The sequence below is a fragment of the Rhinopithecus roxellana genome, chromosome 3, assembly GCF_007565055.1.
Source record: "Rhinopithecus roxellana isolate Shanxi Qingling chromosome 3, ASM756505v1, whole genome shotgun sequence".
Classification (NCBI taxonomy): Eukaryota; Metazoa; Chordata; class Mammalia; order Primates; family Cercopithecidae; genus Rhinopithecus; species Rhinopithecus roxellana.
The window spans coordinates 151984367-152000554 of NC_044551.1; the positions used below are offsets into that span (position 1 = coordinate 151984367).

The 16188-nt window shown below is 46.1% G+C and overlaps 1 protein-coding gene across 4 annotated transcripts in view; it reads right to left on the minus strand.

The window, feature by feature from the left end:
• Window positions 1-16188, minus strand: part of LOC104659792 (core histone macro-H2A.1) — a 65357-nt gene that overhangs the window by 34589 nt on the left and 14580 nt on the right. For all 4 annotated transcript variants that reach the window (XM_030927810.1, XM_030927808.1, XM_030927809.1 and 1 more), the window contains exons 3-4: window positions 1605-1711; window positions 977-1174 (exon numbers count right to left, since the gene is read on the minus strand). In XM_030927810.1, the coding sequence (XP_030783670.1) occupies window positions 977-1174; window positions 1605-1711 (305 nt within the window). The remainder of the gene's footprint in view (window positions 1-976; window positions 1175-1604; window positions 1712-16188) is intronic.

The following is a 16188-nucleotide window of genomic DNA, read 5'->3' on the forward strand; positions in this document are numbered from 1 at the left end:
TCCAGGAACTTCTTATTGAGAGTCTTGCAAAATACAGAGGTCACCTTCTGCCAGGTGTAATTTCCTCCTGATCTGGCGGGAGGCCAGAAGGAGGACTCCTTAAGGGGTACCTCAGAGCAGGGCAGCCTCTAGATTCCATTTTCTTAGAGACCAAGCTTTGGTGGCACTGTCCATTGTTTGTTGGCTCTGGAGGCTCTGACAACAGCTGACAGGTAGGACTCGGCAAAGGAACACAGAAAATGTATCCCAGTTGCCTTGTAGTCTCCAGCTCCTGCTCTGACAGGTGAGCACAGCAGTTACAGGCCTGGACCTCTGGAGGGTGCTCCTCTACACTGAGGATCATGACCTGAAGTCTGCTGGCCTTCCCCACCCAAGACGACATCAGATGACACTAATGAGAGGGTTTCCAGCACCTAGGACCCAGCGAATCCAAGTTGGGCCCAGGAAGAAGCACCTGAGTAATACGTCCATTTTCCTCCTTGACAGAAGCAACCATTCTGTGTGAATGTCAACAGAGTGAACTGTCTGGAGCGCTCTGATGGAAGACATGCAGCCACGGCAACACGGGAGTTCTGCAACTGAGCATCAGGGTATGCAGGCAGCTGGCCACAGGACTAGACGGTGGCTGTCACCTAGCACAGGGAAGTCCCCTTCCCATAGGTGTGTGCATCTCCCTGAAAGGGCCAGCTTGGGAGTCCTTCCAGCTTGAGGCTATCCCTGAAAGCCCACCATCCATCCACCTTGCCCACAGGGGTTCTGTCCTTCAACTGGGTCCAGACTCTGGGAGGGCCTCCTGACTCTGGCTACTTGTATTGGATTAGCCCTTTTGGAGTGTAATCAGCTCCTACATATTCCTCCTTTATTCTCTCCCATCACTGGGATGAGCCCACAGGGGGAACGGCGGGGGGGCCCTGATAACCCTGTTTATCTGTACCCCATCCTATTCCACTTCATACATTCCAGCCAAATCACGTACCTTGGATTTCCGGGCCCCTTTCTTGCCTCCTGCTTTTTTAGACACAGGCTTCTTCTGGGATGGAGACTTGGCCTTTTTGGCTGGGGGTGGTGTGATGATGGCTTCCAACTTTCCTTTGGATCCCCGCTTCTTCGCTAGCAACTCAGGGTGGATGTTGGGTAACACCCCCCCACTGGCTATGGTGACTCCTTTTAGCAGCTTTCAGGAAAACCAGAATAGCAGATGGTGAGCCAGATACCCTGCTTCTAACCTTCAAGAAGCCAGCCCTGCCCAGGACAGTCTTTTGCTTTGGGTTGGTGCGGCTCCTTCCTCCGTGGCATCCTCCATGAGGATGCTACCAGGACTCAGGCTCACTGCTCAGGGATCCAGTCCCCAGAGTCCCTCACTCAAATGGAATTTAGATCATCTCTCTCCTTCTGGGAGAGCCAAATACCTTGTTTTATCCTGCTTCCCCCAACACTCCCAATAAGGCCTTGGGGAAAAACTGCCATGGGAGGCAGGGAAGCTGCTAATTAATCCTGCAGTCCACACTTTTCATAACCAGCCAACACCAAAGTCACTCAGCTGTGTTTCTGGGGCAGTATGACCACCTGCTCAAACATCAGTGGGAGATGGGAGAGCCCCATACCTGATTCAGCTCTTCATCATTGGCCACAGCCAGCAGGATGTGCCGGGGTGTGACCCGTCCCTTCTTGTTGTCTCTCGCTGCATTGCCAGCCAGCTCCAGAATCTCCGCTGTGGGGAGCAGAGATGAGTGTATGGTCATGTTAGAGGACCATGTGTCCCCGCCCCGGTTCCCATGTTCACAGTGCCAGGAATGTGCACAGGCAGCTACTTCGGGAAGCAGCTACCCTGAGGTGAAAAGCTGTGGGCAGAGTCACAGAGGTGCTGAATGGCAAAGCTGAGTAGGACCTAGGAAGCCCCAGGTCCCATGTCCTTGTTTGGGAGATGAAGGAATTGAAGCTGAGGAAGGAGAAGGGACCAGCTGAAGATCACTCAGTGAGTGAGTGGGAGGGCTGAGATCTGAACCCAGTTCCAGCCCCCATTTCCCAGAAAGGGTGCTTGTAGTCAGCACTGCAGATGTCACCAGGGCCAAACCCAAAGTCTTCAGCGTGGTCCCTGAGAGTATACCATGTCTGCTTATAGGGCTTCAAGGACAGGATGGCTTGCTGTTGAGGAGGCCTATTAACCAATCTTTGTTGATTATCAATCAATGCTGAATGCCTGCACATCTGGATGCAAAACTAGAAGGATGTGACTGGATTCTTTACAAAGTCAATGTCATAAATACATTTTTTAAAGGGTGTGTGGGGGGGAGCGGGGAGGTATTGTAGATTCCAAAGGCTAAAAAGACATAACGGCCAAATATAATGTGTCACTCCTTGATGAAATCCTGATTCTTTTAATAAAAGCTAGGAAAGTCATTTTGGAGACAACTGAAGAGATCTGAATGTGGACTGGGTATCAGACACAGGGAGTTATTAATTTTCTTAAGTGTGATAATGGTATTGCCATTCTGTAGGGAGCACCCTTGTTCTTAGGAGATACATGCTGATGTATTTAGGGGTGAAGCATCTTGATGCCTACAACTTGTCCTCCATCCTGAAAAAGCTCTAAGGAATAAAGCAAATATGGCAAAATGTTAAGAGTTGTTAAATCCAGGTATATGATTCTTATAATGTTTATAAGACAGAATTTCAAGGAAATTCTGTCATTTGCAACAACATGGATAAACCTGGAGAACATTATGCTAAGTGAAATAAGCCAGGTACAGATGGACAAATATAGCATGAACTCATTTCTATGTGTAATCAGGGACTGGGGGTGGGGTCGGGGTGAATGTTGGTCAAAGGACATAAAGTTTCAGTTAGAAGTTTTAATGATCTATTGTGCAGAATGGTAACTATAGTTAACAATCATGTATATTTAAAAATTGTGAAAATAATAGATTTTAAAAGTTCTTAACACAAGGAAATAAGTATGTAAGGTGATGAAATAAGTATTCTTGACATTCTGTATGTTTGAAGTTTCTCAAAATGAAATGTATGAGAGAAAAGAAAAAACTAGAAGGGCTATGAGCATAACCCATAGTTAGTACTAAGTTAGAGTTGATTTACCTGCCACCTGGGCACAGTCTCACATGACAAGACAGGTTTTCCACAGCACCAAAGATGGTGGGAATTAGGAAGTACCCTTTGGCAAGACCTGGTTTTCTCCTTGGCATTACAGTTCTCTTGGTAACCTGTCAACCTCATCACTGTCTCCTTGTTTTCTTAGTGACGCATATGGATAGACCCAGAATGGATCTTATATTCTCCACTTCTGCAATTCTGCCCATACTGGGATGTCATTCTAGGCTACCCTTCTGGGCCCAACTCAAGTCTGACCTCCTTCCAGTACTAAAGAATTTCTAATAGTTAGTTATGTTGTAAACATTACATTTCTCCAGCAACATCAGCACTCAAGAATCATTATGAAATAACTAGAAACAAAATTCTAGCTGCATAAAAATCATGTGTTAAAAATTTACAGTATGACACAGGGCATACATTTTTAAGAGGTACTAACAGCTCAACCCAATGCAAAAAATCTGCTGTATGTGTGTAAAGCTAAAAAACTGCTTGGCTACTCAAGGAAACTCTCATATTAGCTTTGGGGGTGGGGGCGGGAGGAGATCAGACACACTTGAAACAGCAGGTTTCCCCCTAAATCCAAGGCAGGAATTCCTTTGCTTGGTAACCACCATACTGATGACACACAACTCTGTGCTTGGCAGGAAGGACCCAACATACCATGAGGCCCCTGTCTTCTCAGTGTTCCCAGGCCTGCAGGGATACACATGCCAGTGATACAGAGAGTGATAAAGAATGCCACAGGGTCCCTTACTTGGGCTTTATACGTGTGAGAGCCACAAAACCAAGACAGGGTGGAAGGCAAGATAGCCAGTGCTTACATGGAATCTGGTGGAGGGGCTCACATTTCCCACTTTCACCCATCAATCTCCACAAAGCTACTCCTTTCCCTGTACCAGTGTCAGCACAGTTTAGTTTACCAGTGGAGCAGGGAGATGGCCACACAGCAGTTTCACTGAAGCTACCTTATCATTGATCATGGTAGTGTCCCAATGCCCAGCAGTGATGGGTCCATCTTGGCCAGGCCAAAAAGGTGCCTGTGATGCCTATGTGACCTTGGGCCCTGGATACCGTGAATGCAAAAGCGCCTGCCTGGCCAGCCCAGCTTGCCCTTCATTCTCCTGTGTTCATGGACGGGAGAGCACATCCGCAATGCCACTGTCCTGCCCACGGCCCAAGAGGACACCAAACCAAGAGTCTAAGCCCAAGAGCACAGAGTCTGGGAGCAATGGAACAGGAAGGAGAGTCAGCCATGATGGGCCCTGGGCAGAATCCTCGCAGCAGGAAGGCCTGAGAGGCACATCAAGCACCATGGAGCTGTAGCCCACTTTGCTGGCTTCCCCTCCCTTCCTCAACCTTCCCCTTTTGGAGGCCACAGAGAAGTTTTGGGCCATCGGTATCTGCAGAGCCAGAATATACAGGAGGCAGCTGATGGATTACAATCTTTTGACCATAATGTGCTAAAGAATGCTTTACCTGCCCCCTCATTAACAGAGAGAAAGGGAGGGAGAAGGAGAATGCCCACAGTGGTGACCTGTTTTGCTAAGTCCTAAGTCCAACCCTTTGGCAAGAAAATCGTTTGAAGGTAGTTTCTCAGGAAAGTGGAGGTGGCCTGTTTCCTCTTCCTGCCCAAAACGTTGGAGGAAGGCCCTCCCTGAGAGAAGGCCCAGTGGCCATTGGGGCTGGGGGAGGAGGGGAGGGATGTGGTCTTTATTTTCTGCAGTGCTGCCTTCACTTTCTTTTTGTGCAGGAAAAATAAGAATGATGGATAAAAAGACCTGGAAGAGTGTGGTTGGGCCTCTGACTTGGGTGAGGGCAGGCAGTATGTAAAGAAGAAAAGAAAGCAATGGAGTAGCCCAGAAGTAAGCACATAGGGCTGAGAAACCTGAAGCTGGATTCTCCAGGAGCTAGAGGACATTCTCCCTGGCTTTGCAAGCTTTACCCTCTTAGGCTCTTACTTTGTGACTGAAAGTTCAGTAGACTCAGTTTCTCCACTAGGGAAACTTGAAAGACTGTGCTCATGTTTTGCTATTCAACTGGGAATCAGGGATGCCACACTGGACCAACCTGTAAGTGACAGTGAGTAGCAAGGTGGATGAGGAGGGGCAGGAAGGACCATCTCAGCTCCTTGGAAAGAACTGGGCAGGGATGTCATTCTGCTGTTTACCAAGGAGCCCCCAAATCCAAGACTCTTCCTTTTTGCAAAACCCCAGCTCATCTTTTATCTGTGCAAGCCAAAATTACTGCCTCCCCATACTCTTACCATCACAGAGTGGGCCCTCAGCCCTGTGGGTAGGGAGGAGGGAGCTGGGTCAAGGAGGGATAACAAAGAGGGGCATAGATCCACCCTCCAGCTAGTTGAGCAAGAGCTTTATCTTCTGTTTACTCTTGCATTTTTTTCAGATGGATAGTTACCATAGTAACCCCATCGTTAAGGGACCCACAAGACAGAGCACCTCAGAAACACACCTTTTATGAGAAGTATGTTCAGTGCCCCACCCCTCTCCTGCGCTGCAGCAGCAGAGGGCCGGGGCATTTCACCAAGGCCAGGGAAGACGGAGGGTGCCCGACTTAACAAAAGCAGTAACCTAGAGCACAGACTCATCCCTTGCCAACCATCAGTAATACCCACCCTCTCATCCTTAGTCCAGGTTTAGAAAAAGCCATCGTAAAGGGCTTTCCTAGCTAAGAAAGGGTTGTCTGCTGCAGAGAGTAGAGGTGCAAAATGCCAGCAACTCAATAAGATGGAACGGTTCCCATCTGCTCTCCAGGGCATGTTCCTATTGGAGGGAGTAGGTGCGGGAGAGAGGGTGACTGACTGCTACTGACTGCTGAGGAATTGGGGCAGGGCACACGTCACCAAAGATGTCCTGATGTAGTTTTCTTCCCTGTAAGTGATCCTCTGCTTTGCAATAATATGGAGGGCAAAGTAATGGAGGCCCCAGGCTCAGGGCTGTACAGTAATTCCTGCCTGCCCCCCATGCACACTGGGATGGCCCTCACATCCCCACCAGCAAGGAGGGCTTTCTCTTAGGCTAGAACAGAGCCAACTTCAGCCTCTGCCGCAATCTGAATGGAGCCTATGCCTTCCTACAAGGGGGAGGGTGGATTCTTTCACTCATTTCATATTTTGAAAGGTTTTGTGTGTCTCTAAATGTTTTGTCTGTGGCCGGTCTAAAAGAAAAGGGATTCTGAGAAAGATAACCAGGAAAACACCAGATCTATGGACACAAATCCTTTTCTCCAGAGTTTCCAGTGCTCAGCCCTTGGATCCTCCCTTGAAGGGAATTTTCAGGAGCCACAGCCTGGAGGCTATAACCAAAATAAATGGAATCCATAAGAAACCACAGGAGGAAACTGGAAAAAGAACAATTAGAAGAAACAGAACCCCATACCAGGTTCTCCACCGCATCAAGCCAAGTCTTCTCAGTCGGTGAAAGTCTGTTTCCAATGACCAATACTAGACTGATTTGGGGCCCAAGGCGCTTAGGGTCCGCTCTGAAGAGGATTGTAAGTGTGGTAAAGTTCCCAATTATAAATGGTGCAAAGGGAACAGGTTGAATGGTGAGCAAACTGGCCAGCTCATTAGCTCTTCTAAGATTTTTGTTTTTCAAAACACATAAGCCTCTGGTTCTCACTCCCGGCCAGGGCCAGTCTCCAGGAACTACTGAGTGGCTGGCACCATCATCTGTAGTGGCCTAGATGATACAACATATCCCCTCTCCTCAGAGCTGCAAGCCCTGCAGGGGCACCCTGGGCCAAACATTCCCCAGCTTCATTGAACATGACTGTTTTAAGGCCGCTTGACAAAATTCCCACATCCTTGGGTAACAGCATGGTTTGGCAGCCTTTTTGACTACAGACCAGCCGTCTGAACATGAATACCTTTGACAGGCCTACTTTCCAAGTTCAGCCAGAGACGAAAGGCTTAGGGTCCCTTTTCTTTTTTCCAAATGTCTTGAACTAAAACATATCTGTTGTATTGAAAGCATTTTGTCTATCTTCCTTCAGCAAGATGAAGTCATGGTTTGCAGAATTAGACTCCTAACAGCTAACAGGTGATGTGTTGAGGCTGAGCCAAACTCTAAACACAGCCCTTGCAATAAGAAAAGAGTCAGGGGCTTTAACAGAGCCGTTTGAAGCTCTGTAAAACAGAGCTCATCTAACAAAAGAAATACTGAAAATAACAACCAGAAATCAAAGAAAAGCAAATGTCCACATAATCCCAAGGAGAAAACATGTTTGCTGCAAAGCCAACATGACAAGCAATCTGTTTATTGTATTTCTTTCGATTCATCATCCTTCCATCAGCAGTCCTTTGAGTTCAGAACTGTTTTACACCATTCCAGAAGGCCTTAACCCAATCAACCCCAATCGGAAGGTGATTGCTAAGAGCTTCCTGCATTCTGACCACACCACAACCTCCTCCAATTCCCTTGGTGGCTCCGAGTGTTTGCAGCCACATCCCAGAATCCACTGCCCCCATCCCACCTTTTCAGGAGGTGAGTGGCTGGGTCTGAAGCCTGCCGAGCCATCAGCTCAGAGCTCTGGGCCACAGCAAAGCTCTCCATCTGCTTGTCCCAGGGGCCTCAAAAGAACCAGAATTCCACAGAGAAAATAAAACCTATAGCAGTGATTGAAAGTAGTATTCCAAAGATGGTTCCGAGTCTGACACAAACTCATCTACTGTTGTTAAGCCCACTGCAGACTCCTCCTAAAAGTCCAGGAGCCAGGGGTCTCAGAGACAGCATTTGGTCCTGTCTTCTGCGTTCGCACAAAGTCTCCCAATAAGATGGAAATGCAGCTTAATTTGGGAACCTGTAAAGTAAGCTCCACTGGCTGGAACTTTCAGCCCTATTTCAAAGTTTACATTATACATAATAACAAAAGGGAGCTATGATTCTTAGCAAACATTACCTTAATCTAACCCACCAACCCAACTCAGTGCCCGAATATCTTCCTTGTCAGGAAAGTTTTCCTCTGCCTTCCTCACCTCTAAGTGCTGTTTCAGCCACCCACTCTGTCTGCAGTGGAGGGCAGCAACCATGAATGGCACTGTGGTGAGAGCCCGGGGTCTGCTGATAGACTGTCGGGGTTTGGATCCCTGCTCCTGCAATTATCTGTAAGACGTGGCCAAGTGCATCTAAACCTGTTTCCTATTCTATACAGGAGGAGTGATAGCTGAGGTTACCTCTAGGCTTATGAGATTAATGAGTTACCAAGTAAAATGGTTAGTACACTCAGTAAATTCAAGCTACTACTGTTGAGGCTACAACTGCACTCTTTAAAAAAGTGCGACAAGCTTGATTACAAGGAGAAAACTGTACTTCCTTTGCCTCGATTTCCTCTATCTATAACTGGATGATTTCGACGGGTGGATTTGTGCCAAAAGGAGGAAAAAAGCAACAGAAAACCTGGTGTTTCCTCTGCCAATAGTTTACTCTTTGCTGTTATGCTTAACAGTTAACATATGTTTGAAAAATGCACTTGAACTCGATTAACCTCAGTGCTGCCAGACAGACCTGCCTTGATGGAACACAGCACCAGGGCGCCCCCACAGGCATCTCTACCTTGGGAAGAGATCTGGGGCTTTTGTATGACCCCAGCAGGGTGTGTAGAGCCAGGGGCTCAGGCAGTAGAAGTCAAGGCCCTGGGAAGGAGAAGGTGCCTGCGGAGGCCCTGAGAAATCTGTTCTACTCCAAGGCCTGGCTGGCAGCTGGGCAGGACTCTCTGACCCACCAATCACTTGCTGTCAAGGACTCTGAATTAAGTTACAAGGAAATGGTTAATATGTATGTATGTTTTGATAGGGAAAACCACAGCCATTTGTTCTTAATTCATCTCAGGAAGGGGTGAACAATCAGCAATGTCTGCTGAAATGAAATGATTTCAAGAGTATAATGTAAAGAGGAAACTCATTTAAGGAGCCCTGTCATGGTACCATTTCCCAGATGGACTCAAAGGGAAACAGCAAGGAGCAGAACAGTGAGTTCCGTGGGCTGCGCTGTGTTGGGAGAGGTGGCGACGTCTGTGATCGGGCTACACATGTTCATCAAGACAGGGGAGCAGCTTTGCCCACTGGGAGCAGAATCAGGGACTTGTTCAGAGGGAGACGTTTTGTTCTACTCCCTTTTGTGCTGTTTGAATTTCTGTTCTGTATATTTTCCTTTCAAAATGAAAATAATTATAACGCTGGATAGATGAGAAGCTGCAGGCACTTTTGCTATCCACTGCCCCAGCTGGCCTTTGGTACCACAGGTCACAAGCACCCTTACCCTCAAACACTCTGCCCCAGCCTGCTTAATCCTGCTTCTCCCAAAAAAAGGTTCTGAGCATGTGAAGACTCTTTTTTCATGGCTGTTTTTAGAGCAGTATGAGTGTGTCACAGAAAGGGAGGCCCCTGAGAGGGGACTATAGCTCCTGGGGTCTTTACCAGCCTGGCCTCTGTGCGGTCTGCCTGTGTGGATTCCCGACACTGAGGGCCACTTGTCTAAGGATCTGCCTGAGCTCCAACACCTAGGATTCCACCTCCTCTTCGCTAAGGGGACAATAAAGGACACTGGCCACAAAGCTTTCCATCTCCAGTCCTCCTCAGCACCACTGAGTGACACAAGCTCCCCACACCTGACTGGGCACTGCCCTCTCCGAGGCCTGCTGTGGCTCCTTAGGGCAGCTCTCTGCCCAGTACGTCGCTTGCTCTGCCACTGCTACAGCAGCAGCTCCAACATGCACCAGACCGCCCCTTCCCTGTAGGCCAGCACATGTCATTCCAGGGGACTTCGCCCCTCCTGTGCTCACACCCACCTCCTGTCTGCGTTATCTAGACTTTCCTCATCCCTGTCCAGGGCTGCCTGTCCTTCAAGGCCTATCTTGCAGGAATCCTGTCCTCCCTGTCCATACCAGGCCACAGGAATGTCTCTGGCAATCACCCATGACTGTTGCAGAGTCTGTCCCCTCAGGCTGTGTCTTCATCAAGCCAGTCGTGGGGACCGGGCATCTACCAGTCTTCCTGAGGTGTCCGCTAGCTGCTTCAAGGCAAAGGAAATGCAAAGTGAATGAAGTGCTCTGGGGTCCAATTCCTTTGACTGCTAAGGTTTCTGTACTGTGTGACTTTGGAGAAGTTACTTAAACTCTGAGCCTCAATTTGCTAAGAGAGGTGGATTGAGGATTCAATGAGTTACCAAATGTAAAGCATTTAATCAGTGCCTAGCACACAGTAACTGTTCAACATACGGCAGATTTTTGGAACTTAACTGTTCCACCTTTACCTAGAACTCAGAGCACTTCCCCCCATGTCCCTAAAACTAGTATTACAAGCCACAGTTAGAATATGAACTAGAGACTGCCAGGGCCTGGGGTGGGAGTAAAAGGGCAAGAAAAACAATGCTACTCAAGTTAAGTCAAGTACCCTCATTTTCTGAATGAACAGCAGATATTGACTTTTAGCAGTCAATACTCAGGTTTATAGAGTCAACATAAATGTGAACCAAAGACTACCTCAGCTACCAGTTACCACAAGGAGCATCAATCAGGATATTGATGGCAAGGGAAACCAACACATCAGCCATTTCCAGAGGCCTTGGGTTTGTTTTCACATGGTTCCCACAGCTCTGCAGGGAACGCGCCTTCTATAAAAACCCAGAGTGTCCCCTGTAGGCAGATGGGGTGATGTCAACCCCTTGAGAGGATATCTCAGCACCAGGCGCCACTATGGGCCTCTAAAGAGCCCAGCACTGGGTGCCAGGGAACCCACACGTTCAGGTCACTAAATGGAAGATGCACTTGCCTAAAAAGGAAGCAGGTGGGATGGGAAGAGGAGGAAGAAAGGGAGGGAAGCCAGGGTCAGAGCGGTAGGTTGAAAGAAGCAGTCCGGCAAATCCAAGGAGGGTTTATGTCATCTTCTTGGCAACCAGACCTGGAAGGGGTTGGTGGGAAGAGACAGAGGGAGGCTAACTATGATTAATACCCTTTGGGTTTGTCTTCTTGCTAGAGTTTATTTATAGCTCTGAGGAGTGGCTCTTTGCTTTCAGGAGATTTTACTCTGGGTTGACTTGACTAGACATAGAAGCCTTCAGGCAGGAGAAAGCAAGCAAAAACACTGTAAATATGTTCTATCGGTTGCTGATATTTTAGCAGGAAGACAGTGGGAGAGAAGACATTTGCAGAATTCTTACCTACTTCCTTCTCCTTTCAGTGAGAAAGTGTTAATAGTTCTTTTAGAAGCCCGTCCTGATGGTCATCCATGGAGGACGCCTGGGATGCTGGGTCCCACTCCTGGGACACTGCTATCTCTAATCAGCTGGGCAGCTCCTGACTTCCTCTGCTTTTCAAGGTATTGCCGAGACCTCCATGGCTTTTTTTGGCAGACATGAGGATCAGCCCTTGCTACATTTCTAACTCCCTTCTGTTTGCCAGCAACAGCTGACCCGCTGCGTACCTCCCCTCACACAGGTGTGGCCCACTCTGCCCCCGTGTTAATCCTAATCATGCTTCATTTAAAAATACAGGGGTCTAGTTTAATTCTCATACTCATCAATTTCCTGGTAGCATCTGACATTACCAATCCTCCCTCCCCGTGAAACTCATCATTCCTCTAACTGGTCTTCTTAGCCTTCAATAAAAAACTATTTACCATGTAGCTGCAGACTATCTGGCCTTGTGCTGGGAGCTGTCTACAAAGGTGAGGGGGGGTGGGGAAGGCCTGGGGTCACTAATGTGGCTCTGATGTGAGGCACATCACAGGCACCCTACAAATCTGTGGAAATCAACCATGATTCTTTTGACCCCAGCACCCAGCTTGGGACTTTGCACCTAACTCTTTCACAAATCAGTCATTCCAAACAAATTACTAAACAAGTGAACCAAGCACTGCAGTGGTCAGTGGTGATTAAGGATGGCAGTGAAGGGAGGTTCTCCAAGGCCCAGGCCTAGTTTCATGTTTTAGAACACACACCTGGGTTCGTAGCAGGCAGCATGAACTATAAAGCTATCATCCCAGGGAACGCAGCCCCAGGCTGCCCAAGGGGCATCCCAGGGAACGCAGCCCCAGGCTGGCCCAAGATCCAGGCAGGCCTCAACTCACAGTCCCATGTCAGCCTTGAGTTAGCTGAGGGGGTCTAGGGGTGTTGAGGGATTAAGGGCAGATCAAAGATCTCATATTCTCCCAAGATCTTGGCCCAAATATAAGACAGCCTCTGCATACTACATGTGCCCATTATCCTTTTCATTTCCTGTATTTTTGCATTTTATTTTCTAGATTTATTTTTAAATAAAAAGGGAAAAGATCATCTTTTAAGAGACATATATGTAAGAACTAGTAATATGGATTATCTCCTGGGAAGGTAACTGGATATGCAAAAGAGCCGGAAGGGCAATGCATGTCTCACTGTATATCCTTTGATAGCGTGTAAATTTTACCATTGGTGTTATTATTTATTAGAGAAAATAAGTTCAACAAAAGTAAAAAGACAAAGACCTACTGGATATGGGAAATAAGTATATAACAAGACATTAAAAAAGCAGAAAATAAACATCTAGAAATAGCCCTAATTATATCTAGAAATTTCATGTCTGATAAAGGTGGCATCTCAGATTAACAGGAAAAAGATGAAATATTCAATTGTGTTTGGATAACTGGATAACCATGTGAAGTAAAATTAACTTGATCCCTATCTCCCACCACACAACATGGTAAATTCCAAATAAGTCAAAGTATAAATGTGAAAAACCATAAAAATATTGAGCAAAAGCATGAAGAAAAGTCTTTACAGCTTTGGAAGGAGGCAGGCTTTCCTAACAATGTTTCAAAATCCAGCAGAAATAGATGCAAAGATTCCATATATTAGAATTATTTAAATAATGAATATAAAATAATCATGTGAAATATATTTAAGTAAAACTTAAAATGAAGAGAAAAAAGATGATAAAGAATGGCCAATCATTTGCCAAGCACAGTGGCGTGCACCTATAGTCTCAGCTCTGAGGAGGCTGAGGTGGGAGGCTCACTTGAGCCCAGAAGACGGAGGCTACAGTGAGCCATCTTCATGCCACTGCATTCCAGCCTGGGCAACAGACTGAGATCCTATTTCAAAAAAAAAGGTCAAGTAGATTCAAAAAAGAATGAAATATGACTTCTATAAATGAAAATATCATGACTGAAATTTAAAATTCAGTGACTCAATCTGTTTAATATAGCAGATTAGATACGGGTGGAGAAAGAGTTAGTAAAAATGAAGATAGTTCCAGAAGACAGATGAAAAGTAATTATCCAGAAAGTAGTCCAGAAAGACATGAATTAAAAACACAACTGAGATTAACAGATACAGAAGACAGAGTAAAATACTAACATAGGTTTAATTTGTGTTCCATAAGAAGTGACTAGTACAGAGAAACTGTTTGAAGAAATGATGGCTGAAAACTTTATAGATGCGACAGACATGTTCAAAAACAGAAGTGGAGGACACTTATCACCAAAAGACCCTCACTAAATAAAATTCTAAAGGATGCACTTCAATAAGAAGTAAATAGATCCCAAATGGAAGGTCTAGATGAAAAGAAGGCACACTTAATTTTGTTCACACCTTTTTCCTTGCCTGATTCCAGAAACAGGCTTTGTTGTGCCTGTGTGCTTGTCCATTGGCCCAAGCAAAAGTAGAACCCTTCATATGGAACTTGTCTACCCATCTGCAGACCCTGATGGTAGAAAGAGCAGTTGCATTTTGCCCTTCAAAGTGATATCATGAGACAGCAGTGAGATTCCTTTGACTTTTGAAGATTTCCAGGCAACATGGCTTATCTTCAAGATAGCAATGAGATTTTCAACAAATGGTGCTAGAACAACTAGACTAGACATCCACATGCAAAAAAGCCAAGTCTAGACACAAGCTTTACATGCTTTACAAAAATTAACTCAAATTGGATCATAGACATAAATGTAGAAGGCAAACCCATAAAAATCCTAGAAGATAACATAGGAGAAAATCAAGGTGACTTTGGGTTTGGCAGTAACTCCCTGGACACAACACCAAGGGTACAATCTATACCATAAATAATTACTAAGCTGGTCTTTATGAAAATCAAGTATTTCTACTCTGTAAAGGACATTGTTAGGGGAATGAGAAGACAAGCCATAGAGTGGAAGAAAATATTTGTATGAAGAAGCAATAAAGTCTTTCCCTCTCAGATTCAAATATTATAGTCTGACTGCTGGCCTTGGGAGAGCAGGGGAAAATGGGCCCATTGCTTCACAAAGTCGGCTCAGATCATGTTTACACTCTCTTCAACAACTTCATGGACTCTTTAGAAGGACCATGAAGAACCAGATAAAAACTGTTTATGAGCTCTACAGCTGGATTCACATGCCCTGGGAGAAGCATGTTATCAAGCTATGCTGCACCTTCACATCTTGGGTAAGAAAGAGAAACACTGGTGGAATTCCACCTCCTGGTGGCTTTCAGGCTCTAGCCTCAAACCCTGAGGCCTGACCCACTTGGGTCTGTTATATAGTAGGCCATATAATGCTGGCCATATAATACGACATCATCAGGGAAATGTCAAAGACACAGTATTGAACTGATTCTTTTTCAAATGCTCAGTGAATGTTTATCCACCATGGAATCATCTATTCCCAGGGGAGACTGAAGGAAGACTGGCAACTTAGATTATGTGGGGAGCACCTCCTAAAGTACTTCACAATTTGCTTAAGAGTATGCACTGTGATGGTTCTGTGACTGGCCGTCAATGAAGGTCATCAATAGCATATGTTAATAAAAATAAATAATTAGACTAAAGGCTGTCCTTTACACATACACAAAAGGCATTAAATGTCAGCTGCTGTATCTGGGTAGTAGGATTATGAATGAGTTTTAGTTTCTTAATTTTCAAATTACTCACATAACCAGAAAAGGGAACATGTACTTAAATATACCCTGCACACTGAGTACCCACTGGAGTTTCAATTTCAGTGTTTTTTTCTCTAGTTGTAACCCCTTGACTCCTTAAAATTCTTAATCTTTCCTTTCCTGTGTGGTGTGGTGTGGTGTGTGGTGAGTGTGTGTGTGTGTGTGTGTGTGTGTGTGTGTGTGTGTGTTTTAATTTTAGGAAAACAGGGTGAGGGACGGGCTTTGCAGAACACAGCAAATGCTGTGACATAAGACCCAGTGCAGCATGAGTATCCAAGAAGGTACTAGCAAGCATTAGCTGGGTTCTGGCCTGAAGCGTCAGTTAGTCTAAGGGAGGTGCACTCATGCAAACAAGCAAGGATGTGGGAGCTCCTAGAGCCTTGGAGCATCATAGAGCCAAGCCTGACTGTCCTCTTCTTCCTGTTCTGTTTTTAGCTGTCTGAGTCTGGGACACATTTGAGTGTCCTGGATAGGAAGGTGGTAAAGAGGTTTGGGACTTATTTTCAAGGTAAGTACAGAGCCAACTCCAGGCTCTGCCTACCTCAATCTTCCAAGCTTGTAGGATTCCTTCCCACATCAGAAATGCCAAGTGAGATGGATGTTGGCTGAAATGAGTAGCAGTGTAACAGGATGTGCTGCTGACAGGAACAGGCTCTCTCTACCCACTTCTAGGAGATGGAGGCAGAGATGGGTTGTGGCCCTATGACTACCACCAAAGGGATATGCAACATCTGATCTGAGTTAGAGACTGGAAGTCAAATAAGCTGAAACTTGGGATGAGGACCATCACTTTGTTAGCCAAAACCAGATGGCAAGGTGTATTTCTAACAATCACCCCTTTTCCTTGGGGTTTTATTTCAGGATGTAGTCAAGCCCAACGGCTGGGCCTCATCCAGTCTGTAAAGTGGCTAAAGATCATTCATGTGACCCTGCTTCTTCCCCAGGTCAGGAGCTGGCTCCATAAACTGCACAAGGATCAGCCAAGTACCCACAGGTAGCTTCAAATTGGGGCATCTGCTATCGGAGGATGCTGGGTGCCTGCTAGAGGAGTGTGAAGGCTCTGGTCATTGACAAGAGGCAGAAAAAGGAACAAGATTACTGGAGACTCCCTTCCTCTCTCATACGTTAACCCTAAAGTTAATAGTTAATATCTGGGCACTTACAATGTCCAGGCATGAAA